The sequence below is a fragment of the Poromitra crassiceps genome, assembly GCF_964638095.1.
Source record: "Poromitra crassiceps genome assembly, chromosome: 17".
In the NCBI taxonomy this organism is placed as follows: domain Eukaryota; kingdom Metazoa; phylum Chordata; class Actinopteri; order Beryciformes; family Melamphaidae; genus Poromitra; species Poromitra crassiceps.
In genome coordinates, this window is record NC_139635.1 from 34,563,607 (window position 1) to 34,588,997 (window position 25,391).

The 25,391-nt window shown below is 43.5% G+C and overlaps 2 protein-coding genes across 5 annotated transcripts in view; both read right to left on the bottom strand.

Annotated features, from left to right (window-relative positions):
* Positions 1–1,836: 1,836 nt before the first annotated feature.
* LOC310792177 (uncharacterized protein) lies at positions 1,837–13,802 on the bottom strand. 4 transcript variants are annotated; one of them, XR_014553487.1, is made up of 6 exons: positions 13,344–13,431; positions 8,902–9,213; positions 8,545–8,817; positions 4,928–6,683; positions 3,758–3,801; positions 1,837–2,459 (listed from the first exon to the last, which is right to left on the bottom strand). XR_014553487.1 is itself a non-coding variant. In XM_083653905.1 (6 exons), exons 2-6 carry the CDS (start codon positions 8,954–8,956, stop codon positions 2,277–2,279), a joined length of 672 nt encoding a protein of 223 aa, XP_083510031.1. In that variant the 5' UTR covers positions 8,957–9,213; positions 13,709–13,802; the 3' UTR covers positions 1,837–2,276. The 4 variants fall into 4 exon arrangements, 2 of the variants coding, with proteins under 2 accessions (XP_083510031.1, XP_083510030.1); XM_083653905.1 differs by lacking the exons at positions 4,928–6,683; positions 13,344–13,431 and adding exons at positions 4,769–4,885; positions 13,709–13,802; XM_083653904.1 differs by lacking the exon at positions 4,928–6,683 and adding an exon at positions 4,769–4,885.
* Positions 13,803–15,401: 1,599 nt separating this feature from the next.
* LOC310792168 (ATP-sensitive inward rectifier potassium channel 10-like) overlaps positions 15,402–25,391 on the bottom strand; it is a gene marked incomplete at both ends in the record, with an annotated part of 13,130 nt that continues 3,140 nt past the window's right edge. Inside the window, 4 exons of the mRNA XM_083653891.1 lie at positions 15,402–15,799; positions 16,603–16,780; positions 17,321–17,452; positions 20,416–20,627. Of these exons, the coding sequence (XP_083510017.1) occupies positions 15,402–15,799; positions 16,603–16,780; positions 17,321–17,452; positions 20,416–20,627 (920 nt within the window). The remainder of the gene's footprint in view (positions 15,800–16,602; positions 16,781–17,320; positions 17,453–20,415; positions 20,628–25,391) is intronic.

Genomic DNA, 25,391 nt, shown 5'->3' on the forward strand with positions numbered 1-25,391 from the left:
GAGGACCCAATGTCTGATGGTACAAAAATAAACTGTTAAACCTTCTCTGGAGTTGGTGTGGTGGTTTCAAACCTGGTCACTCTTAGAACCCCTTTTCTATGCTGCTTTGCAGCTCATATCTTAACAATAACATAGCTGCTTGTGTGCGCATTTGGCACGTGTCGGCGCTGCTGACTGAGAAGTGAATGTGGATAATGTAACAGTCGTAAATATGCGTAAGTTGGAACATTGTTTGACTGTTCAGTTTGTTCGCTGCCAGCTCACATCAGGGCTATAGGCATTAGACTACCATAGCATTTCCCCGCAGCCAATGAAAGCCAAAACACGACCAAAAATGCCACAGTAACATTCGCTAATTCATCCAGAATCCTCCCCGGGCATGTCGAGGCAGAGCTGGGCGATAAATTGTGCAGGTAGCCGTTTTCAAGTGACTTATCGGCTAACTTTACGGCCACCCCAATCAGCCTCCCAGCGAGCATTTTTAGGTTGAAAAGACGTTTAAAAAACGTTTAGGGTCAACGTTGAAAAAACATGCAAGAAAGGTTCAAGAGTGAAAGTTTTTTCACCGACTATTTGCAGACGTTGATTAAACGTTCACATTTAGACCATATTTCACCAGGATCAAAAATTCAGCCCTGCACACGGGATTCAAACCATGTTCTCCCTCGTTCAGCACTCTATGGAGTGAGCTATACATTTACTTATCTGTTACAGGGAGCCGGGCACATATATACTCTATCTCGCACACAACTTGTAGACCACGGGATTGTACGATACCACAGGCTCAACGATCGGGAGGACAAGTTATTTTATGTGATGTGTACGAGACTACAGACTAAATTTATGTTGTGTGTGTGTGCATCTATAGTCTGTAGGCTGTACGCTTCAGAGGTAACTTCATTTAACACCAGAAACTCAGGGGGTACACAGAGCCTCGTATACAGTCTGTTACAATAACATAGCGTGCCCAGAGCACCTCGTTCCGCACTTGGTGCAGACCGGTGCAGACTTGCTTTGGTCTAGTCAGTCACAGCTAGTAGCTAGCGCATGCGCAAGCGCGTTGCTGCAGGAACTCAATTCATTATGTTATAGTATTGCGCTAAACTATTAACCATAGTTGTGTCCTGGAAGCTTTTTGCTGGCACCACATAGCCTATATAGTCCCATATTTATGATATTTCATGTGACATAAAATGCGTTGAAATGTAGTTTTCGTGTAGACCAGATTTCAACTCTCAGTTACACAATAAAATGGACAAATGCCAATTCACACACTATCAATATTGTCTCTATCCCAAGCTACAACAAATGTTTTAACAATATGATTAACCAAATTGTGTTTTTTTACACATTGACGTTGTAACCGCATTTTAGCCGGTTGAAAAGAGGGTGAAATTAGGTCTTAGACGTTCAGACCCAATATCACCCAGATTTAAACTAAAAATCAACGTTGAAAAAACGTTTTGTGCTCGCTGGGCTGCCTCAGCTAGAGCAGAGATGTTGCCGCAAACAAATTCCACACAGCCAGAGCATCCAGAGTCCTTTGTATCAACATTATTACACTCAGAAGTTGACGTTTGTAATGTCTGGCTCATATCTGGCAGATTAATAGATTTTCTTTCAGTCCTTGGTGTTAGGTTTGCAGTGGGTCGTGCATTGCAGTGTGTGTATTGTGTATGTAGGGGCGCTCGTTTCACGCTGCGTCCCAGGGTCCGGGGTCTTGAAACACACCACCCCTTCAGGAAACAAGAGTGAAACTCATCCAGCGCCCCCCAAATAACAGTCCTTTCCGTGCCATATGACGGACGCTGAAAAAGTAATTCATTGACCACGTGGTAAAAACTTTAATACTGAGGTTAGAAAGCAGAATCACAATGTCTATTAGCAAGGTATTTCAAAAAGATACATAGCCTACAGATTCGACATTTTAAATAAGCGGAAGAATAGCCTATATAATGTACAATATAAATAACGGAACAACCTGACTTCAAATATGACACGCAGAATAAAGAATTACCGTCTGCAACTCTGCAGCTGAGGTCATTTTTAGACAAGCAGAGCCAGCATAAGGTGACATTTCTCAAACCCACATCTTTCACGGTGCACAATTGCTCAACTGCGCATGATGCCAGTGGAGCGGCGAGGCCGTGCACAGGTGAGCTGCGGGCGAGGCCGTGCAGCAGCTGAGCACGTGCAGCATATGAGGCCGGCGATCATGTCCTGTTCTAGTTTAGAACAAAGTGGAATTTGCAAATTGTAGAATTCAGATGAGTCTTTCAAGGCCTGGCAGGCTTGTTAACTGAAGCATACAAGCTCTCCGGCTGGTTGTTGGCTCTAGTCTCATTAGGTCCCCTGGGTGCTGTGTGAAGCCCTACCATGCTGTAGGTGGTGGTGGTGTCAGATGTGACTGAAGCATCAGCTGTCTGATCCTGATTCACAAGTTGGTCTCTGTTGAGATTCTGAAGGAAAACACGTAATGTTGTTAGAAACATGTTATTTGGAATTTGTACTTTTCAACAGCCTTATTCCAATACAATAATCAATCATGTACATCAGTGGTTCCCAACCTTTTTTGTCTTATGTACCCCTTGAGCTGTTTTGCCATGGCAATAGTATCCCCTCACTCAAGTGTGTTCTTTGCGCAGCAAAGAAAACACTAGCGGGTTACATGCTGCCACTCCGACGTGCTGCCACTCCGACGTTCTGCCACTCCGAAATATCGGCACTCAGAAAGGGGGTCTATATTCCCCGTTTTTCACTAACCTCTCCCAACCCCCACGCCAAACCTAACCTCCCCCCATGCCTAAACCTAACCTCCCCCAGACCCTAACCCAAAACCTAACCTCTCCCACCCCCACGCCTAAACCTAAGGTCGGCATTGCGGCTTCTAAGGTGAACGACCGCCAGTCCGAATAATGGAAGTTAACGTTCGGAGTGGCAGGGCTTCGGAAAGGCAGAGGAACCCCGGTGGACGTACGAGTAGCATAAATCCATTGTCACTGAACTGCCAGTGTTTGGGATTGGCCTCTTTTTTCCTTTTGTCACCGGGCTCCCCTAAACCTGAATCCAGAGAGACAGCAACTGGACGTTTGAGCCATTTATCCATGGTTGCTACTAGCTAGTTGATTTGTGCACAATTTTGACATGGGTGAACGCCACTGGAAATGTATTGGAGTCTTTTTTTAATCATACTTGGATTTTTTTTTTTTTATCATTTTGGAAATAAATTGTAATCCCAAATCTTTCTTTCTTTTGAAATCATATCTAACCATAAAAAAATATTCTCAGATTTGAGTTTGAGTCTAAAAAGAAAATCATCAAATATGGGTCTAACTACTAAATTAAGGGTCCTTGATATGGACCGGTTTGATAATGGCTGATCTGATGCACTTAGTTACAACATAATGGGTATTGTTTTATTTGTTTTTGTTTTTAGGGGTGGGGGGGGGGGGGGGCATTTTTGCCATGAAGCCACTCCACAGTTGTGGATTTGGCTCTTCTTGAAGAGGAAATTAGTTTATGAATTGCCGATGCAGTCTGAATATCAGGCTAGGATAGAACAGTAGATAGACAGGAAAGGTGGGGAGAGAGTGGGGTTAACATGTGGCAAAGGACCATTGGTCGGATTCGATCCCGGGTCGGCCACGTGAAGGACTAAGGCTTTGGGGTATGCGCTCTACCAGGTGAGCTACTGGGATCTGAATCTGAATTCACCCTCATCAATGTGGCTAAAGTTATATTAAAAACTGAGTCTTACCTGAGGAATAAAATAGATTGTATTGTCCATGTTCCTTCTTTCATCTAGAAATAAATACAGTAACATGTATTGACATGATGCAATGTAATGACATTTTGCTTTAATTTGCCTTAATTTGCCTTTCCTTATAATCAGCCTTAATTTCAATTTTTCTCATACAAAGTGAGAACACTATAGTTTGTTCGACAGAAGGATATAGCCTACAGAAGATGGCTGTGGTGTAAGTCAAGACAAGTCAAGTTTATTTGTATAGCCCTAATTCACAAGCCTGTCTCAGAGGAGGAGTTATCTAGCTAAGTCTAACTAAGCACAATCAATAAACAGAATTTAACAACAAACTTGAAAAAAAAACAAGCATAGCAAAAGAGAAGAGATATATAGGTGAAATAGGGATAGATCTGGTTCGAGATGTGTGTCTTAACAGCTACTCTATCGTTAGACAATTAAACACCTATTCGCACAACTCTGCATACAGGTTAGGCACACAGTCTGTCAAGGCTGTGTATTCCCAATGGGTTTAGTAGATTTTAATTATTAGCTTCAGTCTACATTTTAAGTCCACCACTGTTTTATTAAACACTGTAAAACTAATTAAATCTAACGAGTCCCACTTTTACACAAATTACATGGAAATCACTACACAACATCTTTAGACCTGCACAAATAAAGCTCTCTCTCTCTCTCTCTCTCTCTCTCTCGCCCTCTCTCTCTATTACACTCTATCTCTTTCTCTCTCTGTGTGTGTGTGTGTGTGTGTGTGTGTGTGTGTGTGTGTGTGTGTGTGTGTGTGTGTGTTTTAATTTGATTAAAAAAATTAACTCACAGCTCATTTAAATGTCTGACTTATTGTAAATGTAGGCTAGCCTACTATACACAATCACTGTGAATGTATGCTTAATCCATGTGCAATCTTCACGTAAAATATGTTTCCCTGTCTCCATAGATTAAACTTGCAAAATTCCACACTTCTAATTTTCATTCTGTGTTGAAATGATGCACACTGGGACTTACATGTTCCACACCTTCGGTGACGGAGAAAGAAGACAATACATCCTATGACTATAAATAGAAAGACCAGAACAGCTACCACCACAATTGTAATGACCAATGTGCCACCTGGATTTTGATCTGTAAATAAAAACAAAAAGAAGATTGGAAATGTAGACCTACTTAACTTCAGATCATAGAGCATGCTAGATGCTACTGTAGCTTCATATCTTGAAGGCCTGCGTTGGTGATAGTGTAGATTACAGTTTTAATTCTGCAAACATTTCTGAGCAGCAGAGCTCCTCTGGAAGCAGCAATAATCTCATTGGAGGTGACTGGTTGGTGACTGTTACGCTAGACCTGGTGATGTTTTTATTTTAAAAGTGATTAGCGACAAAAATAACCTGTTTTTCTGACCATTGGGGAAAACTTTAATGTTTACTCAAAAGTTTTTGGTGACAAATCGGTACAGGTGATGCTGATTTGTGCTGCTTGTCTAGCTACTCAAAGAGGACTGAGCACAGCCTTTGCCATCAGCAGTGTAAACCCCTGCTACCACTAAGAGCAGAGGGAGAGCAGGATTGGTGTAGCCAATGTATGCAAATTAGCATGTGAAATCATTTGATAACTTCTGGAAATGTTTGAAGCAGCTAATAGCTACTTTCCTTGTCAAAGAGTTTGCAGCACTGCTGTGCTAGACTGAAGCTCAGTGATGAAGGCAAAGGGTCAGAGAGACTAGAAGCGAATATGAAGCCAAGCACTGCAATGAGCTAGCTTTTTTATATATTTTCCCCCGATTTTTTTATCCCATTTTTATCCCCCATTAGTGCTAATTAAATTTATTTATCCTGGTTGCTGCTCCACCCTCTGCCAATCTGGGGAGAGCCGAAACTGGCTCCATGCTTCCTCCGAGACATGGGCAGTAGCCAGCCGCTTCTTTTCACCTGACAGGGGAAGCTTCACCGGTAGGACATAGCACGTGGGAGGATCACGCTATTCCAACGAGTTCGCATCCCTCCCGAACATGCGCCCCTAACGACCAGAGGAGGCACCACATCAGCAACCAGGATATTGCATGTTTTGGTGTGGGGTTCCTATATGAAGGAAGCCCCCAGGGGGCACGGGGAGAACATGCAAACTCCACACAGAAAGGCCCTTTTGACGACCCCACCCGCGCGCTGGGCACTCGAGGACATGCGGACGGGCACACACTCCTTCAGCGCTCACAGCGTTCCATCAGCGCTCACAGCGTCCCAGGTGGGAATCGAACCCAGTACCTTCTAGCTGTGAGGCGACCGCGCTTACCACTGTGCCCCCGTTGCAATGAGCTAGCTTACCCTCCGGTTTAAACTAGTCTTAGCTAAGATTGTCCATTTACCAGCCGCGACAGCGTGAGGCTGGTATTGTCTTCAGATTGTGAGTCTGTGTGTGTGTGTGTGTGTGTGTGTGTGTGCGTGCGTGTGGGGTTTATGTCTGTGGACAGATTTTGCGAACGCGACAGCGTCACAACCGTGCAAGATGCAGTCACAGATCATCACAATAAAGCAACGGGGGCATAAGTAGGGCCCCAAACACACACACACACTTTACGCCCCTGGCTCACATTCGTTTTAAGTCGCGGGTGTCACGGCTGTTGTGATCCCATCACAAGATGGTCTCTAGTTTTATTTTTTGCAGTTCAAGTTTGATGGCGCCGCCCGGCTAACCATGCGTAATTATTTCTGCCTCCACTGCAGCTCTGCTTTGAGAAATGTTTGTAAAACTAAAACTCTGATCTGCTCTCCACTGGCAGCTGGTTGGAAAACACTGGGCTGAAGTCTGGGGAAGGAGAGAGAAGACAGCTGCACACAGAACAAACAGACTCAGAGCACGTTGGGAGGAAGCAGCAGCAGACATGAGACTAAGGCAAGCACTGACGGCCACAGCACTGCACCAGAGTCTGAGAAGCGGGGAGGAGATATGTGCACACAAAGACAACGAGCACACAGAGTACATTGCTTTTACTTTCACTTCAGAATACTTTTATACCGGTTACTTTATGGTGCTGCCTCATAGCAAATGATCATAACATGCTGGGGATGAAAGGGTAAAATGTCTGGCTTTCAAAACTCATTTTCCACCCTGATTTCTGTTTTTTGACCAAACTAACAAGCAGCCGATGTGTAATTCCTACTGGTGGCTGGTAGAGGGTGATAAAGATAAGAGATTATTTAATGTCCCTTAAACAATGTCAGCAAAGTAACACTGTTTAAGTGGGATATTTCTGTACCTGAATTATATGGGATACACCACTTTTTTTTAAAGTTTAGCTCATTTGCCACATCCCCCCCACATAGCCAAGATACCCCCTGCCTTAACAGGATAACACCGGCATTGTCCAAACAGTATGCAGTGAGATACAGTCGTGAAGTTAGTAATTATCGCCATAGAATGGAGGCCAATGGTATCGCTGTTAAAAATCCACTAAAACACACATCTCACGGCGCTGAAATACATGTTGTGCTTCAGGGACTCACCACACGATGAAATATCAATCCAAAATGCACATAGTGGTGTTTTTGGAAGGAAAATAGACAGCGGCACTACTTTCCAAACATGGCCACCGGGCGCACTGATCTTACACAGTGCCTCAAAGCACCATGGAAACAAATGTAATCAAAACAAAGGACAACTGCGATAGTTACTAATCATGGCGGACTTCGTGAGAGAGGATGATGACGATTACTACTGGACAAACCAAGACCCCGAACCTTATATTTGAACCAGAATATACTGAGGAAGAACTACAGGCTTTAGACGCAGAGTGGGCAAGACGAGAGGCAGAGGCAGCCGAACAGCCGGGCGGCCGAGGGGAGAGAACGAACCGGGATGGACTGGTGGTGTAGATGTGCAGCATGCCGACTGTCTATTTTCCTTCCAAAAACACTGTTATGTGCATTTTGGATTGATATTTCATCGTGTGGTGAGTCCCCGAAGCACAACATGTATTTCAGCGCCGTGAGATCACACATCACACACAGAAACAATGCAGTTTGTGCAGATGAGACGATAAGAAAAGACCAAGGGGCTTCTTACAAGACTGCGGGCTCTATTCTCCCCCTGGCCTTAAATTTGCGTTTATGGCTGGGTGCGACGCATTCCCTAATAGGGTTAGGGTTAGGCATCTCTCCTGCATCTCTGCTGCGGGGCTACTGCGGGCCTAATTACGCACGCGCCCTGCATTTCCCACTAATTAGTCCGTCATTTTCCCCTTGGCGCACATAAAGAAACATGCTTCCTTCACTGTCTGCTTGATGGCGAGAGGGACTTCAGCTGTAGGCTACTCGTGACAAAACCAGACATCGAATTTTCAACAGTTAACTTTTGAAGTAGCTAGGCCTAGGTTACTGGCCCCGGCGCACTGAATAAGGCCTGGTTTTGAAAAGCGTTAACCGCAAAATGAATGCCGGTTGGGAAGATCGCTTTAGGCTGGTATTTAAGGCCGAAACGACCATTCTGGCCTATTCTGGCACTGCGCCACGCCTCTTCAGGGTAAAGCGCATTTCGGGGCATAAAAACATGACGGTATCTTCCCGAGTCAGCGGTAGGCAGGCGTAAAGCGCGTTTTTTTGTGTTTAAGGCCAGTTTAGCGCCTAAGGCCAAGGGGAGAATAGAGCCATGCATGTGTTGTGTGTCTCTCATAACAAACTAAACTCAACCAATCAGATTGTTTGTGCCTCCAATGCAGCTCTGCCTTAAGAAATGTTAAAAGCTAAAACTCCAATCTGCAGTGTCAGCATGTCAGTCTGTCTTTCTCTTACCAGGGACTTGACAGGGTTCAGTCTTATTCTCGAGCCAGCTGACGTGGTTGCTATGGTTACAGATGATAGAACCACTGGACAGGTAAAGACGGAGGGAGGCAGCAGTGGTGGTGACCTCTGACCTCTCTCCTCCTTCCTGAGTGCAGGTTTGTTTGTCACATGTCACAGTGCTGCTGATGGAAGAGTCCTGAGCTCTGCAGGTGACAGTGAGGTTACAGGAGTCTGAGCTGGAGAAGACATGGTCCACTGTCAGGTCAGCTGGAGACACTCCCTCTGGAAGACAGAGGTTTGAAGGCTTTTACAAACAGGACAGCAGGTACTACTCTCTATCAAAGTCTGCAACCTTAAGGAACCTACCTTGAACTGTAACATGGTATTCAGCAACTGACTGCTTTTCATCAGTCCCAGACATTTCTGCAGTATAAACTCCACTGTCGGCTTCTTGGATATTCTTTAATTTCAAAGAGTAATCTTCGGTAGAAAACTCAACCCTTCCTGTGTAACTACTGGAGACTATTGGTTCTGCTTTATAATTTAATTTTACTACATTGGATTTTTCTTTGAATCTCCATGATATATCAAAATTTCCTTTCAGAAGCTCAGGTTTCTGGACTTTCAGATGTACAGGATCTCCCTTCAGCACAAACACACGCCTCACATCACTGGACCCTGTGAAGTGAAAAGACATAACATGATCAAAATCACATTTTGTTCATTAGTTTTACTTTACGAATATAACACCAAGTCAATATTTGATCACAACATATGCATAAACTTAAACATTGAAACAGTTTACAGCACCATTTAGTGTAAATAATTAATTACCATAAAGAGGGGGGGGGGGGACATTGAGCAAAATAACAAAGTGAGATTGTGTCTAAAAGGGTGCAGGTTCTCTGTTAGTGGTTGCAGCAGTTTACTATGGAAGAACACATTTACAGTCAGTAGCCTACGAGATATTTTCTCACACTAAAGAACGTACTGGAAGGCGTGTACAGTCTAGAGCCCTGCACGGGCCTAAAATGTAAGGCCTAACCGACCTGAGCCCAAATTGTTATCAGGTCTCAGGTCCCGTCAGGTTCGGGTCAGGTAGCAGACAGGGCTGGACTGGGACAAAAAAGTGGCCCTGGCATTTTTGGCCCACTGGCCCACCACAATCGGTCGAACAAGACACACCTGTACACCATCCATACGGTGTAGTCACCGTGCAGACCTCGCGCTGGGGCTGATGCCATTATACTCAGAAAGTGATCAGCATGTATTGTAGCTATTGTACAATGGTGAGAAGAACAGCCCGTGAAAAGTCGCAATGAAACGCTGTGTAGTACTGAGTGCGCTTTCACTCTCAAACGACCGCACATCAGCACATGAAGGACTCACCAAACTTGTTTTTACTGAAAGCCGTTTTTACTTCTCAGCCCTGATTGCCGGGGTCCGGGCGCTAGTCCGACCTCCCGCTAGTCCGACCTCCCACTAGTCCGACCTACACTGCCATAAATTCGGCTGTGTCACCAAGCCGACCTTAGGTTTAGGCGTGGGGGGTGGGAGAGGTTAGGTTTTGGGTTAGGGTCTGGGGGAGGATAGGTTTAGGCGTGGGGGTGGGAGAGGTTAGGTTTTGGGTTAGGGTCTGGGGGAGGTTAGGTTTAGGCATGGGGGCTGGGAGAGGGGAGGTCGGAACAGCGAGAGGTCGGAACAGCGACATGGAACCTGATTGCCTACTCTGTGCTGCTTTTAATCTCTCTCAATCATGCTCTCAACACAACACATTTACTTGGTGAAATGACTAAAAACGAACAGTTGCAAATCTAAGTTTATAGCCTACCACATGGGTCAAGAAATGTGGTGAAAACACAGCTCAGTGTTCAGGGTTCAGTGAATCGAAAGCAGCCATGTTTGGAGAGAAGCTCCCGCTGTTAGAAAAAAAATCAGGCAGAACGCGAGCGGCTGCTGGAGCTCGCGACTAACCACGCCCAACAAATTTACGTAATTTGACGCGCCCGCCCCTCGCTCCACCCCCGCGCCCTTCACGGCAGGGTGAGCATAATAGGCTACATCTATTATAATACATCCATGGGCTACATGCACAACTTTTTTACTTCCTGAAATTAGTACAGCTTCTTTATTTCCTGTCCTACACTATTGGATGAACTGATTAATCAGGTGTGCCTGATCATTGTTGTGACTGCAGCACACCCAGGGCCGCTGGAAGTCATTTTAAGCAGGGGGTGCTGGGAGGAAGGGACTCTCGGTGGGGCCCGCTAGGGCCCCGCCGAAAAAAAATTGGGCGTTTTTTTTTACATTTTTTTGCCATATTTAGAGGAATATCTCATTTTAAATCAACATTAGGATACTGTTGTGATGTAATTATTCAGTATTTTCTCCTTTTCTCACTCATTCAGAGCAAAGAGGGAGATATATAGCATAATGATAATGCTCTATATCTCCCTATTTGCTCTGAATGCACCAGTTAACATGACACAGACTTAACATGATAGAAATATTATCAGCAAACTTAATGACTAGACTAATTATTCTGATCTGAATGGCATATATCAAGAAACATTGACTCCTCTCTTTGCTGTATAGTGGGAGGTGCATTTTTGAGTAGGCTATTAAAATAGCATGTCAAGTTCACATTTCTTTATTGCCAGATTAAACAATTCGTATTGGTTGTTGGTTGGTTCAACACAACATGTGCATGCATGCGCGCTTCTTCTTCTTCTCTAGCCAAGCATGTAACTTCCTTGATTGTTATTGTTGATAATTCTATTTAAATAGGCTACATTTTCATTTCCCGAAACATTCTTAAACAAGAAAGGAACATAGTGCACTGCAAAATATTTTTAATTACATTTGTAAAAAAAAAAAAAAAAAAAAAATTTTTTTTTTTTTTTTTTTTTTTTTGAAAAAATCTAGGGGGTGCTGCAGCACCTGCAGCACCCCTACTTCCCGCGGGCCTGAGCACACCTGACATTAATCAGTTCATCCAATAGTGATGACAGGAAATAAAGAAGCTGTACTAATTTCAGGAAGTAGTGGAGTTGTGCATGTAGCCCATTCAGCCTTAACGCTGCCTGGACGGTGGCTCTGTGTGGACCCGGGGCAGAGGCTCTTAACACGGGTAGTGGCTCCCTGGAGGTCGGGGTGGCTGTGCTGGCTACCAGACATATCAATGGACCGCAATAAAAAGAACATTGTTTTGAGAAAGGCACGCGAGGAATTAACGTTGGTTGGGGACTGAAGTAAGTTCAGAAAATATGTGTTTTAGTAGTTACTCCAGCTACGTTAGCCACTTTCGCTAGTCGGCTGTTTTTCATTATTTATCGGCTTAATATTACTATAACTTAACAACCGATAACGATAGCTGGAATAACACAATAATATACACATATTTTCAGAACTTGCCAGGTTGTCAAACTGCCAGGAAATGTGTTTTATAAGATGGGGCCTAGTACGCAAGCACCAGCCATGAGCTAATCGCTAACCCGTTAGCGTCACATAAACAGAGGTTTTATTTCTGGTATTAAAGCAACAAACATTTTTATATGGATATCTCAGAGAAATGCTTTGACTGTGGGGCTGTTCCTTCTTCACAAGCTCCTTTCTTAGTTGTTGTAAGGATATACGGTAAACAGAGACGAGACTAGCCAGCTAGGCTAACGTTACCACTGAGCTATATTAAATGGAACGTTACAAACGGTTACAGCAGGCTGCCCTACCCACACTATACCAGTAAACAACGTAGCGTAAAGCGTCAAGGTTAGATTTGTAAAACCAACATTTACTCCAAAAGGAATTAAATCATAAAGTTAATCAAAATGCCACGGAAACATTGGCTAGCTTAATCAACACAGCAGTGGATCGGATAATTTCCCCAGTGAGGCCGAGAGCAGCCTCCACTTCCGGTCCGGGCTGAGAGCACAGCAGCCCGGAGGAGAAATCTCCGACAACCAAAATCAGATTTTCGTACAGGCGTCATTTTGATAAACTGATCTCATAGTGGGACTCTTCCTGGTTACTTTTGGCGAGACAAAAAATATTACAACTTAAAGTGTTATATTTACAGAGCTAGACTGTGTATAAATACACAACGCACTGTGCGCATTCTAGAAACAGCATCTCTACATAAGAAAGTTCAGAGGGGCGGGGAGCCCACAGAGGTTCTAAATCAACGGAGCTACTGCGCAGACTCTGGTTCACTGATTTTCACTGGATTTTGGCTTCAATAGAGCATACAGGGAGGAGATAGGGACACTCTCCATTCATATATCTCAGTGGTTTTAACATGTACAGTACCAAATGTAGACAGCACATCACTCCTTGCTTCCTTTCACCAGTTACCTGTATCTTACATAATTTAAAGATTGTATTGATCATCTTTCAAACTCGTCTAGGTCTGAAAACAAAAGGTGACCCTGTTTTAGTTTTAAAACACTTAAGAGCACTTCTTAAGCTCTTTTTTTCTGTTGAATGATGCCATTGCATCATCTTGAGTATTAAAACCTGATAATTTATGCTGTCTGCTGTCAAGTATAAAAAAACTCCAATGTTCGCATGAATTTAAAGTTTACACACTCTGATTTATATATGAGCTTCACGGCCAATTGGATATGACAAACTGGAAAAATGTATAATTCAAGTGACGATCAATGAGACAATAAACTAACTTCCTGCAGTGTAAAGTAGTGAGCTATGAGCAACATCACCCAGACTTCCAAATCTATCAGGCAGTCCTGCTCCTCTTCTCAGAGGCTATCAAAAGGTAGAAAATAAATACCATGGTTGTATAATAGTTTTACCTTGCATTTGGCCTGAAGAAAGAAGAAGTATCCAGAGAAGTAACAGTGTTGCCATCTCGAAAGAAACTTCACATCAGGAAGTTGTCTGGCTGTCAGAGCAAGACACCCTGTCAGCACTGTGTGTGTGTGTGTGTGTGCGTGCGTGCGTGCGTGCATGCGTGGGGGGGGGTTGGACGAATACAGCTACTGAAAGAATACTGAAAGAATAGAAATAATCATTATTTATTAAATTGCTTTTTGGGGAGAGGTTTCCCAGTTTTTCCCCACTTCTCTCCATCTGCACACACTATTAGCAGACATGAGCAGAATTAGGCTACATAAACACATTATTTCCAACATAGTTAAATCCATCATAATCATCTTACTTTGTCTCTCCGCATCATTGTCACGTTTGTATTTCCATCATAATGGAAGCATTATCAATGACGTACAACATGACTTTAACTGCATCTACCTCTGGTGTAATCCTCAGCTGACCATTACCCGTCATGGACTTGTGTGTGAAAGGGAACACACACATTGTTCAGTATTATTTCACAATGTTAGTTCCCAAAAACATAGCCTACAATATGGAAGTAGTAGACTTCCACTTAAGAGAGAGAGAAATAGAGAGGCAAAGTGACCGCCTACTTCCTGCTTCAGCACTGTACCAGAGATTTTTATCCGCCATTTATTTTCCCATAGACATTTCGTAAAATGCTTATAAAAATTGTTTTACTTGTTCAAACCAAACGATTCCGATATATTTAGAAACATATAGGCTGCACAGTTACAAACAACATAAGCCTCTTACATGTAGGTCAGCGTGACCTGCAATAACCTAGGCCTACACACCCTTCTACAAGCACCGATTCATCTACAAACAGTAGCTCTTTATTTGTGATTATCTAGAAACAACATCTTGCTTGTATCAATCGATTTGCTTCAAACCACTGATACAGAACAACAATACAGTCTTGTTAACTTTGTAGGAAGGAGAAATCATTTTGAAGCTTCAGTTTATTTGCTTTCAAAAATATGCTATTCAGTGTATAAGTGTTTTAGTCATATTAAAAGCTTACATCCACAAGCTAAGTCCAGTTATAAATGCTACTTTCCTTCCTAAGGCGTGAATGTACTTATGTACTTACATAAAGTGCTACCCTTCTGTCTTTGTAAACATCAACAGACTTACAGTACATACAGAAAAATACAGAAAACAAGGCCAAATATACACAGCACCTTGAACATATTATATATTATAATATGTATATTCAGTCTGATATCTGTCTACATTCCATAGTGTGGTTTTACATTAGTCAATAACAGTCTCTCCAAAGTGCTTCAGCTAGAATATTACAGTGCATTGACATGTATACACAAAACATTAATGTTACGTGTGTGTGTGTGTGTGTGTGTGTGTGTGTGTGTGTGTGTGTGTGTGTGTGTGTGTGTGTGTGTGTGTGTGTGTGTGTGTGTGTGTGTGTGTGTGTGTGTGTGTGTGTGTGCGCACGCGCGCATATGTGTGTTTCGGTAAATCCAGTTCTATTTCATGCTGCATGAGTTCTGTCTCCAATAGGCTACCACAGACATGTACATGGTTGTCAGGGGAAGTTTGTGAGCAGGGTAGTTCCGTGTTATTGCGTGTGTGTGTGTGTGTGTGTGTGTGTGTGTGTGTGTGTGTGTGTGTGTGTGTGTGTTGAATAGCTGCAGTTAGGCATTATATTGTGTTGTGCTTCATTGTACACATGAACACAGTCAAACCCAGTCTAAAACGTATAGTGCCAGCACACATTCTGACATTGAATAGTTGTCAAGACGGCCTTTGCCAAAATGATGGAAATTATGTCCCTTGTCGTCCATAGCTGCTGCCAGCATCTTTTTGTCAAATCAGACTTACATTTCTTTCTGATATTTCCAAAGCTGGTTGAATATGATTTTTTTTTACCATGCCATAATGTCATATTTTCAAAATGCTTGTGCAATCGTTTGGGTTGATGCTGAACTTGGCCACCTCTTGCACGTTGCGGTCCATGAAGTGCTGGCTGGGATGTATCTCATCTTTACCAGTCCAGCCGTTCACACATTGCTGATGCGCACACTGAGGGCACTGCTGTCTCTGACCCGCCCGCGGTCCTCCCCACTCTCCCTGTAGCTCTTCTCCAGACGAATCTTCTCCGGGTCGACCCCCTCTGTCACAGACCCGCCCCCGCTGCCCTGGAACCCGTGCTGGGGGCTGGCCGGTTTGAAAACGGGCGTGGTCTTGGTCTTGACCACTTTGTCAAAGAAGGCGAAGTCGGCCACGTATTTGCCCGAGGGGGAGAGGGAGACGACGGGGGGGAACTCGTAGCCCCAGAGGATCTCGTCGGGCAGGTAGGAGGTGCGGACCTGGCAGGTGGCAGAGGTCGGCTCCACCGTGGCGCTCATGATCACCAGCAGCTCAAAGTCGGCTAGGTCTGGGTCTGTCCAGCCGCCACCTAGTGGGAGGGAAGGGAACAGAAGGATGGATTACAGAAGGGTGTAGGAAGAAATGAAAGAGAGGGATAGGAGGAGAGCAGAAGGAAGGAAGGAAACAGGGAAAATTCACTGAATATTTAAGAGCGTAATATAAACAGCAGCTAGCGACTGAACCGCTTCAACCCCTCCATAGTCTCTCCCTCCCTCCTCTCTGCTCTCACCTACCCATCTGTACTTCGCAGGTCAAAAAATCTGCTCAAAATAAGGCGGGATATCCAATCAAAATAAGGCGGGTAACCAATCACCTGCCAATCATCTCCGAGTGTTGTGATGGATCGAATATCATCAAACTTCTTTCCCGTCTGAAGCATTTTTTAAACGGTGCAGCCACTTCTATAAGTGACTATGTGTGTGAGCACGGGATGTGTTCACCGAGATGTGTGGACGAGATTTAGGCTAGGCCCCTCCCCCTCTCTTCAAACAAGGAACAACAAGGAAGTGAGAGTGGGGTCAGATGGTGCGGCAGCTCCAAGCCGATGAAAGACGAAAGCCGCACACACACATGTGCACGGACACACACGGGGTTGGACCTTCAAATCCTGCACCGCTTACTTCTACACCTGGGTGTGATTTTTTCCCTTTGGAAGATGACACTTCCTCTGTCCACATTTTAATGGCCGGATAAGTACAGGCTGTCTCTGGAGCATTCGAAGATTGTGGAAGAGAGAGACTACCCCCTCCACCCCATCATTGATTGCCTGATTTACTCATAATAGTACCGCCCCCGGCCAAATCTCTCTCCCTCAGTGGCATCCTTCCTTACCCTTGGCAGCCCAGGCTCTCAGGGGGCTGCTGTCGTCGATGATGTGGTGGAAGGTGAGGGGCAGGATGAGGAAGGGGCTGTCGCTGGACGTGTCCACCTGGAACGGCACGTTCCTCTGCTCCAGGCGAACCGTCTCACCCTCCTTGGTCAGAGACGTCTGCAGCAGCTTCCCTGTCACCTGACCAAACATCGTTCAGCTATGGTAACCAAGTGTGTTTTGAGTAGTAGGACTGGTATAGTAGTGGTTGTACAAGTAGCAGTATTAATATTAGTAGAAGTAGTAGCAGTATTAGTTTTAGTAAGAGCAGTGGTTAGTAGTAGTAGTAGTAGTGGTGGTGGTAACTTAGTAGTAGTAGTGTTAGTAGTTGTATACTGGTGTAGCACAACTACTACCAATTACCACTACATCTGCTACCACTCATAATTAGTAGTGGTAGTAGCAGGAGTAGTAGTGGTAATGGTCGTAGTATAGCATAGTATTAGTAGGGGTTGTACTACTAACTCCTAATGGAACTATATTAGTAGTAGTGGTGGTGGTGGTGGTGGTGGTGGTGATGGTGGTAGTAGGAGCAATAGTAGTAGTAGTAGTATAATAGGGATGAGGCTGTTATAAGAGACATATCAGAAAGCTCACACACACACACACACACACACGCACGCGCACGCACGCGCACACACACACACACACACACACACACACACACACACACAGTATTACCTGACAGCCTAGCAGCAGGCTCTTGCGCATGTTGGCCACCCTGATCATGAGGCAGGGCCGGCCCTCGAGCGTGGACACCACAGCATGCTGGCTGAACTTCACTGTCTCTCCTCGCTTCTTTGGCCGAGCGACCTGAGCAGAGGAAGGTTAGTCAGCCCTTTCTAAACCTGATGACCTGTTCATAGAGCAGGTGCATGTAGGCCAGTCAGCCCTTTCTAAACCTGATGACCTGTTCATAGAGCAGGTGCATGCAGGCCAGTCAGCCCTGTCTAAACCTGATGACCTGTTCATAGAGCAGGTGCATGTAAGCCAGTCAGCCCTGTCTAAACCTGATGACCTGTTCATAGAGCAGGTGCATGTAAGCCAGTCAGCCCTGTCTAAACCTGATGACCTGTTCATAGAGCAGGTGCATGCAGGCCAGTTAGCCCTTTCTAAACCTGATGACCTGTTCATAGAGCAGGTGCATGTAAGCCAGTCAGCCCTGTCTAAACCTGATGACCTGTTCATAGAGCAGGTGCATGTAAGCCAGTCAGCCCTGTCTAACCTGATGACCTGTTCATAGAGCAGGTGCATGTAAGCCAGTCAGCCCTGTCTAAACCTGATGACCTATTCATAGAGCAGGTGTATGTAGGCCCGTCAGCCCTGTCTAAACCTGATGACCTGTTCATAGAGCAGGTGCATGTAAGCCAGTCAGCCCTGTCTAAACCTGATGACCTGTTCATAGAGCAGGTGCATGTAAGCCAGTCAGCCCTGTCTAAACCTGATGACCTGTTCATAGAGCAGGTGCATGTAAGCCAGTCAGCCCTGTCTAAACCTGATGACCTGTTCATAGAGCAGGTGCAAGCCAGTCAGCCCTGTCTAACCTGATGACCTGTTCATAGAGCAGGTACATGCAACGCTGTCTTGGATCAGCTGCAGCTGTTACCACATATTTTATTACCAATATATTAACGTTTTGTTATTTTTAAGATTGAGCATTACTATAAAAACAATAGTGCTTACAGTCAAATTTGAATTATATTTGTTGACTTTTTAAATGGCAAAAGAGTAAAAATATGCCTTTTTGGCACAAACATTGTCCCAATACAGCCATGCAGAATATGGGCATATGTAAGTAAACAACTGTAAAACACATTCATTTCCATACAAATCCAGCAATTACACTTCATTCAACACTGAAATATAAAACAAGATCAGGTTTCACAGCTCTTTGGATGTGTCCTGGCTGGTACACATTCAAAGAGTAAAACTCCTCATAACACAGAGGGATAACTAACCAGCAGTCTTACTATCATAGCTCATCTTGGCCAGTTTACCCTCATAACATTACAATATACCATTTTGAATATAGGCCTATGTACGTAATTTTTTTACATTCATCTAATTTTGAGGTAGGATTATGAATTATTAGGGATACATGTAGGCCTATATGCATGCTGTGATCATGCTGCCATGTTAGCATTACTTAAGGTGCTCTTATACTCGAGCAAGCTCCGTGGGGGTGGAGCACCGCGAGTCTCCGGGAGTCACCGTGCAGACCTCGCGCTGAGGCAGATGCTATTATACTATCAGAAGTGATCAGCCAAGTGATCAGCATGTATTGTACAATGGTAATAGTGAGAACAGCCCATGAAAAGTTGCAATGAAACGCTATTATGTGCACTACTGAGTGCGCTTTCACTCTCAAACGACCGCACATCAGCACATGAAGGAATCACCAAACTTGTTTTTACTGAAAGCCGTTTTACTTCTCAGCCCTGATTGCCTGTGCTGCTTTTAATCTCTCTCAATAATGCTCTCAACACAACACATTTACTTGGTGAAATGACTAAAAACTAACAGTTGCAAATCAAAGTTTATAGCCTACCACATGGGTCAAGAAATGTGGCGAAAACACAGCTCAGTGTTCAGGGCTCAGTTGCTTGAAAGTGGCCATGTTTGGAGAGAAGCCGTGCGGAGGTCGCGCTGTGAGAAAAAAAATCCGGCACACGGCAAGCGCCCGACCGAGCTAGTGAATAACCACGCCCAACAGATTTACGTCATTTGACCCGCCCGGCCCTCGCTCCACCCCCGCACCATTCACGGCAGCGTGAACATAATTCAGCCTTTACGTCAGCAAGCTGACTTAAGTGCTGTTAGAATCCTCAACCCAAAAGGCTTGGTAAGTGTCAAAAGAGGTGTTTTGCTAGGTGTCAAAAGGGTGTAAGTGTAGTTACACCCTTTTGTCAGCAAACAAACCCCTATACCAGTGGTTTTCAAAGTGGGGGCTGGGGGGGCCGCCAGGGAGGAAATGATTCAGTTATATTTGTTAATACTACAGTATAATAAATGAAGAATAGAATCTATTTTTATATACTTATTTAACGTATATTTAGTGTAGTATTAGCAAATATAATTTAATTCTTTCCTTACACATAAAAATCATACTTGCCATGCCCATCTGTTTAATTGCCTGCCAGTCAAAACGTCACCACATTCATTGTCATTTCCCCCTGGTGTGGGTAATAGTCTGGAACAATGTTTATAACGAAATCTTGATGAAGAAATATTGAATATGAAGCAATGAGAAAATATTTGAGATACAAGTTAAATCATTAGGTAATAATTAATTAATTAAAGTAAGGAAATAGAAGTATCTTGCAATAGGGGGGCCACGGCCAAAAACTAATGCTATTTGGGGGGCCTTGGGATGGAAAAGTTTGGTCAACCCCTGCCCTATACTGTACTTTTACTGTTATGGCTTTGTGTGTTTAAATACAACTTAGGGGTCATGATGTCAGTTGTGTCCTTTTGGCACTGAAAAGATCTCACTGAGACCTTTCAAATACTCATATTTGCCCAAAATCCAAGCCCTTGGTATATGCCTGAATATGTATAAGAGGACTATTTAGGGGGGCATAGTACACACTACACAGTGCTGGTTTGACTTGAAAACGCTTGAGAAAAGGTTCATTCAATTTCATTCAATAAATATGAATGTGAAAATGGCATGGATCTGTTTCCATGCAGAAGTTTCCTCTTTTCTCTTTGAGACATGGTTGTACCTCCAGCATGTTGTGTCATTCGATAGACTCAGCTGGATTTCTTCAGCGTACCTTGGCCAGGAAGGTACCAGTGATGAAGATCTCCATCACCATGGTGAGGACCAGCTGGATGATGAGAAGGATGATGGCGGCTGGACACTCCTCGGTGATGCAGCGGAAACCGTAGCCAATGGTGGTCTGGGACTCCAGGGAGAAGAGGAAGGCCCCCGTCAGAGTCTGCATCTGCATCACACACGGCGTGTGGTTGGAGGGAGGGTCGAACTCTGCAAGAGCACAGTTGAAAAGACAAGGAAAACTAATTTAAAATTCAATTATAAAAATGGATACTGTGATTCCCTGTGCTTATTTTAAACCCTGCACACCTGATTATTGGCTGCTTGTCATTTATTGAGGTACATTATCAAGCCTCAAGCCTGATGACTTCAGTTTGCACTACGACAGTTCCCACAGTGTTTCCTCTTTCACAACAAGTATTGCGTAACAAATCTATCTTCAGAGTTAGAATGTGTAAGTTCCCTTCTCTTGAGTAAGAGCCACTTTACTTACCGGCAGTTAACTGAGAAATTACACATTGTACTTAGAAATAGTTACTCGTTATTAGCCATTGTGAGTTACTTTCTGATGATGTTTATGTAATTACACAATGACCCTGTAATTTGTGTACCATAATGCAAAGTGCTATAATGTTGCTATTAGAATATCTCTGAAAACTGTAAAGAATACCCAGTCAAGATGTTTTATATTTAACGATTGATAGTATTCTGTTACATCACCACAAGGCCATCTTGGTTGGAAAATAACAGGTGATTGTAATCAATTAACAGGTGATTACAATCAAATGACACACGCAGCCAATGAGCTGTGTGTATTGTAAAGCGCCATATTGGTATGAAATGCATGTGACATGATGGGAATGCTATGAATACATAGAACTTAATGAATAGGGTGAAACCTGACTTGTTGGTCGGATTGGTCACTTAGGTTTCAATGAACAAACAAGGGTTAACTTAACAGTCAAATGTGAAAAACACTTGTTGTCAGTGGTGGTAAAAATCCCTCTCATCCTCAAGAAAAGTGTAGGCGTTAAGTGTAGGTGCAGTGTGACCCGGATGCTGAGACTGAACCCATGAGTTGTGTCCTTATATGGCTGATTCTCAGTTGTTCCATCCACCCCAGCAACACTTCCTCCCCCAGTGACACCTTTAGACTGCTAGTCATATCACACACATCATCTCAAACCACATTTGCTGCACACTTACTTTTGGTTTTGAGTGTTGCATGCAAAGTGTTTTCTTTAGTCGGAATCACACATTGACTTTTTGACTCATATAGGGACTGAAAAGTAGCACATTATTTACTGGACAGAGTTTTGCCGGCCTGTCATCCTGCCAGGGTAAAGATTTGAGTGGCAGCGGGGTCCTGACAAAGACTTTAGCTGAGTATAATGGCTGCTGTGCTCTTTGCTGTAATCTCAATACTATAATAATAAGACGAAGGGGCGCGCACAAAACAAGGCAGCTAGGCTGGTCCTGAGATGCTCACCTAGGTCTAGCGTAGGCGTAGCTGACATGCATGCATGTCTCACATGGCTTACAGGCCAATGTACACCAGATACGTTACGGCTGTCGGATCCTAGCCTAGGTAAACCCAGCCCCCACGTGACCTGCTCTCTCAGTTCCCAGTCCCTAGTGACTGAGAACAGGTCTGAGAGCAGGTCACGTGGGGGATGGGTTTACCCAGGCTAGTCGGATCCCGCATCTGTCTGACAGATTACATGAGTGTGGGTCTGTTCGCAGCCGTACCGGAGCCATACCGCATCTGTTCCAGAGGCGGTGTACATTAGCCCTTAGTGTTGAAGATCGGCTAACTTACTTATATATTTTCATAGAGCGATTCAAACACAGATTCCTAACTTTCTTTTCAATAACATAATAACACAATAACAGTTCAAATATTCATACACACTCCACTAGAGGGGCTAGTGGTGGTCAGATGACTTTACCCCGACCTAGAACCAACTATATGAAAAAAGCTGTCATATACAGGGCAATCGCATCATGGAACCCTCTTCCAATTGTTCTATCAATGGAAAGGCTTGCTTTAAAAGGAAACTCCTACCTACACGCAGATACACTATTCTGATACCTATCATATCTCTTTTAGTCCGTTTCTTATGATTACAGTATTATTGTCTTAGTTTCTAGATTTAGCTTTTTATTTGTGTTTCATCTTCATTTCTTCATCATTCAGTCTTATTCTTATTTGCTTTTATTTGATGTTTTATTCTCTTTTGTAATTTTGTTGGCGTCAGCTAATGGGGATCCTTTTAAATAAAGAAACAGTTGCTCAGTTAATCAAGTTGCTCAGTTGCTCGACTGCAGAGCAGGTGAGCACGCAAAGCGAGTGAGGCCCAAGAAATGAGTGCGCAAAGCACCCAATATTTCTAGTTTACCTTATCTGACCAGACGGCAGTTTTGCAGTTCTTTTTTTATATATATATGAATAACTGCTGGTTATCAGATGTTAGCATTCGTCTCTTTATACACATGAAACCTTGTGGGTTGGGTTATTTCCTGCAGTTGGTTAACCTTGTGAGGCAGCTGGACTCACGAGATCATGATCACACAAGAAATGTATCTTTCCGTGCAGACAGATATGCTGTGGTGGAAAGTCCTTAAGAACAAGTACTCGAGTACATGTACTTGAGTAGTCTTTTGAGGATGTGCACTTTTTAAGTATTTTTATAATGCTATACTTTTACTTTTACTTGAGTACTTCTAATAATAGATATTCTACTTGATTATTTTTAAATGTACACTGAGTAAATGAGTAAATTTAGATTTTTGTTTTGCACACGGCACTATGAAAACAGCACAGTAGCATTGGGACTGCTCGCTGACATGTCCAGAATCACTTCTCGCATTTAGGGCGCCTAAACTGGTGGCTTGCACCAATTGAATTTGACAGGTGTACACGATCCAGGGGCGTAGGCAGAAATTCAATTATGGGTGGGCCTGGATAAAATTGGGTCGGCCTGGATAAAATTGGTGGGGCAATTGCATGATGATATTTTTGCACGCAAAGCGCGCAAAATTCCTAGATGTCATGAAGTTGTCATGCATTAGACTCTGGAGATGATGTGCCCTGCGTTTTTAGGCTACAAAACCATTAGCTAACAAGGCAACAGCAAGTTTGCCTCTAGAAAACAACCAATTAAAAAAAAAAAAAAAAAAGGGCAAGAAGTGGGTGGGCCTGTGCCTACCCAGGCCCACCCGTAGATACGCCCCTGACACAATCACATTGTAATGATCCCCATCGTCACACGAGTTCAGAAATATCAGTTTAATTGGACACTGCTGATAGACTGCTCCTCCCACTGACAAGTGGTGCTATTTTCATTATTTATTCTATTTACATACATAATATTACTGTTGTGACTATGTACCCACTGTACTTGGAGTTCCCTAGCATAAGACAAATGAATATACAATAAATATCTTGAATCTTGAATCCATAGCTCAATGGATGTATGTGATTGTGAGATTGCTGCTGCTAGCAGCTCTAGCTCATCTGGCAAAGGAGAGAATCTCCAAACTGAGCATCCCTGGCTGCATTTGAATGAGCTGTTCAGTACGACAGGGGTACATAATTAAAATATAAAACATTTTTAAAGTAACGTAAATTAGAACTTAGATCGGGCCCAAAACACAAGCCTGACCCAAGCCTGTGCACGTTCTGTCTGAGCCCAGCCCGGCCCATCACATTGGCTGCATTCATGGGCCGAGTCCGGCCCAAACCTGTAATTTTCTTAGTAAGTTGGTTATTTATCTCAACTATATTTATGTTGTCTGTTCAGTCTCGTGAATAATACAGTGATTGATAAGGTAACATTCTGATTATCACACCAAATATTACCCCAATTATAAAAAATAAAATAAAAAATGAAAGGGCATTATATCTGACCACGGGCCTGGCCCGGGTCCGAGGAATAGAGGGGAAATTCCGTCCCAACCGGGCCCCGACCCACGGGCCAGGCCGGGTTCGGGTAGAGAATCTAACCTCTAACCAACGCAAATGTACTTTTACTTCAGTACTTTTAAATAGGCTACGTTTTTACTCTTACTTGAGTAATTTCGTGGACTAGTAATTTTACTTGTACTTGAGTTAATTTTCACTAAAGTAACAATGCATGTACAGTACTTGAGTAAAAATTTTCAGTAGTCTTTCCACCTCTGCATATGCATTGGACCAGTGTCCGAAGTGGATGAAGTTAGCCCATGATAGACAGATGATTCATCCAATCATCTGCCAAGTATTTTTTTGAAAGTTTTCCCTTTTTAACTGGTTTCTAAGATCAAGTTCCCAGATGGTTCTGTAAAACAAACCACCTGGCACCATCAGGTTAGCAGTTGGTGAGGTTGGTAATGTTTTCACTACTAACAAACCGCACCACAGTTCTCTTGAAAGAGGATGAGATCCCTGTTTTCAAGCGTCTGTGCAGTTATTCTGTGCCACACAAATTCAAATGTCCTTGTTCTCCGTCTCACTCATTGACTGTATAAAATATGGAGATCATGATAGCTCCTCAAAAGTGAAGCCAGAACATCTCGACATGAGCAAAACTAAAAACATGAGCATGGGACATGAGCAAAACTAAAAAAAATCACGTCAAATAAATTTTCCCCAAAGATAGTTTGGTCATTTTAGGTAGTTCTTCTCATGCTGATGTATTGTTCAAGTGCTAGTTTTTCTGATAAGTTTGTTTTTGATTACCAGTGTTGGGGGTTGTTACTCAAAAAAGTAATATATTACACATTACACATTACTTTAAAAAAGTAATGCCTTTATTTAATTACTCCCTGGAGAAAGTAATTTACTACATTACTCGTTACATTACTTTTGCATCGCCTGAGATGTATTGTCACCTAATTGCCAGTTAACAATATAACATGAAAACGTACATGTCCATGCTGTATCAGCACAAATCCCTATCTCACTCCTCCCTGTCCTTCCAGCCCATCCAATCT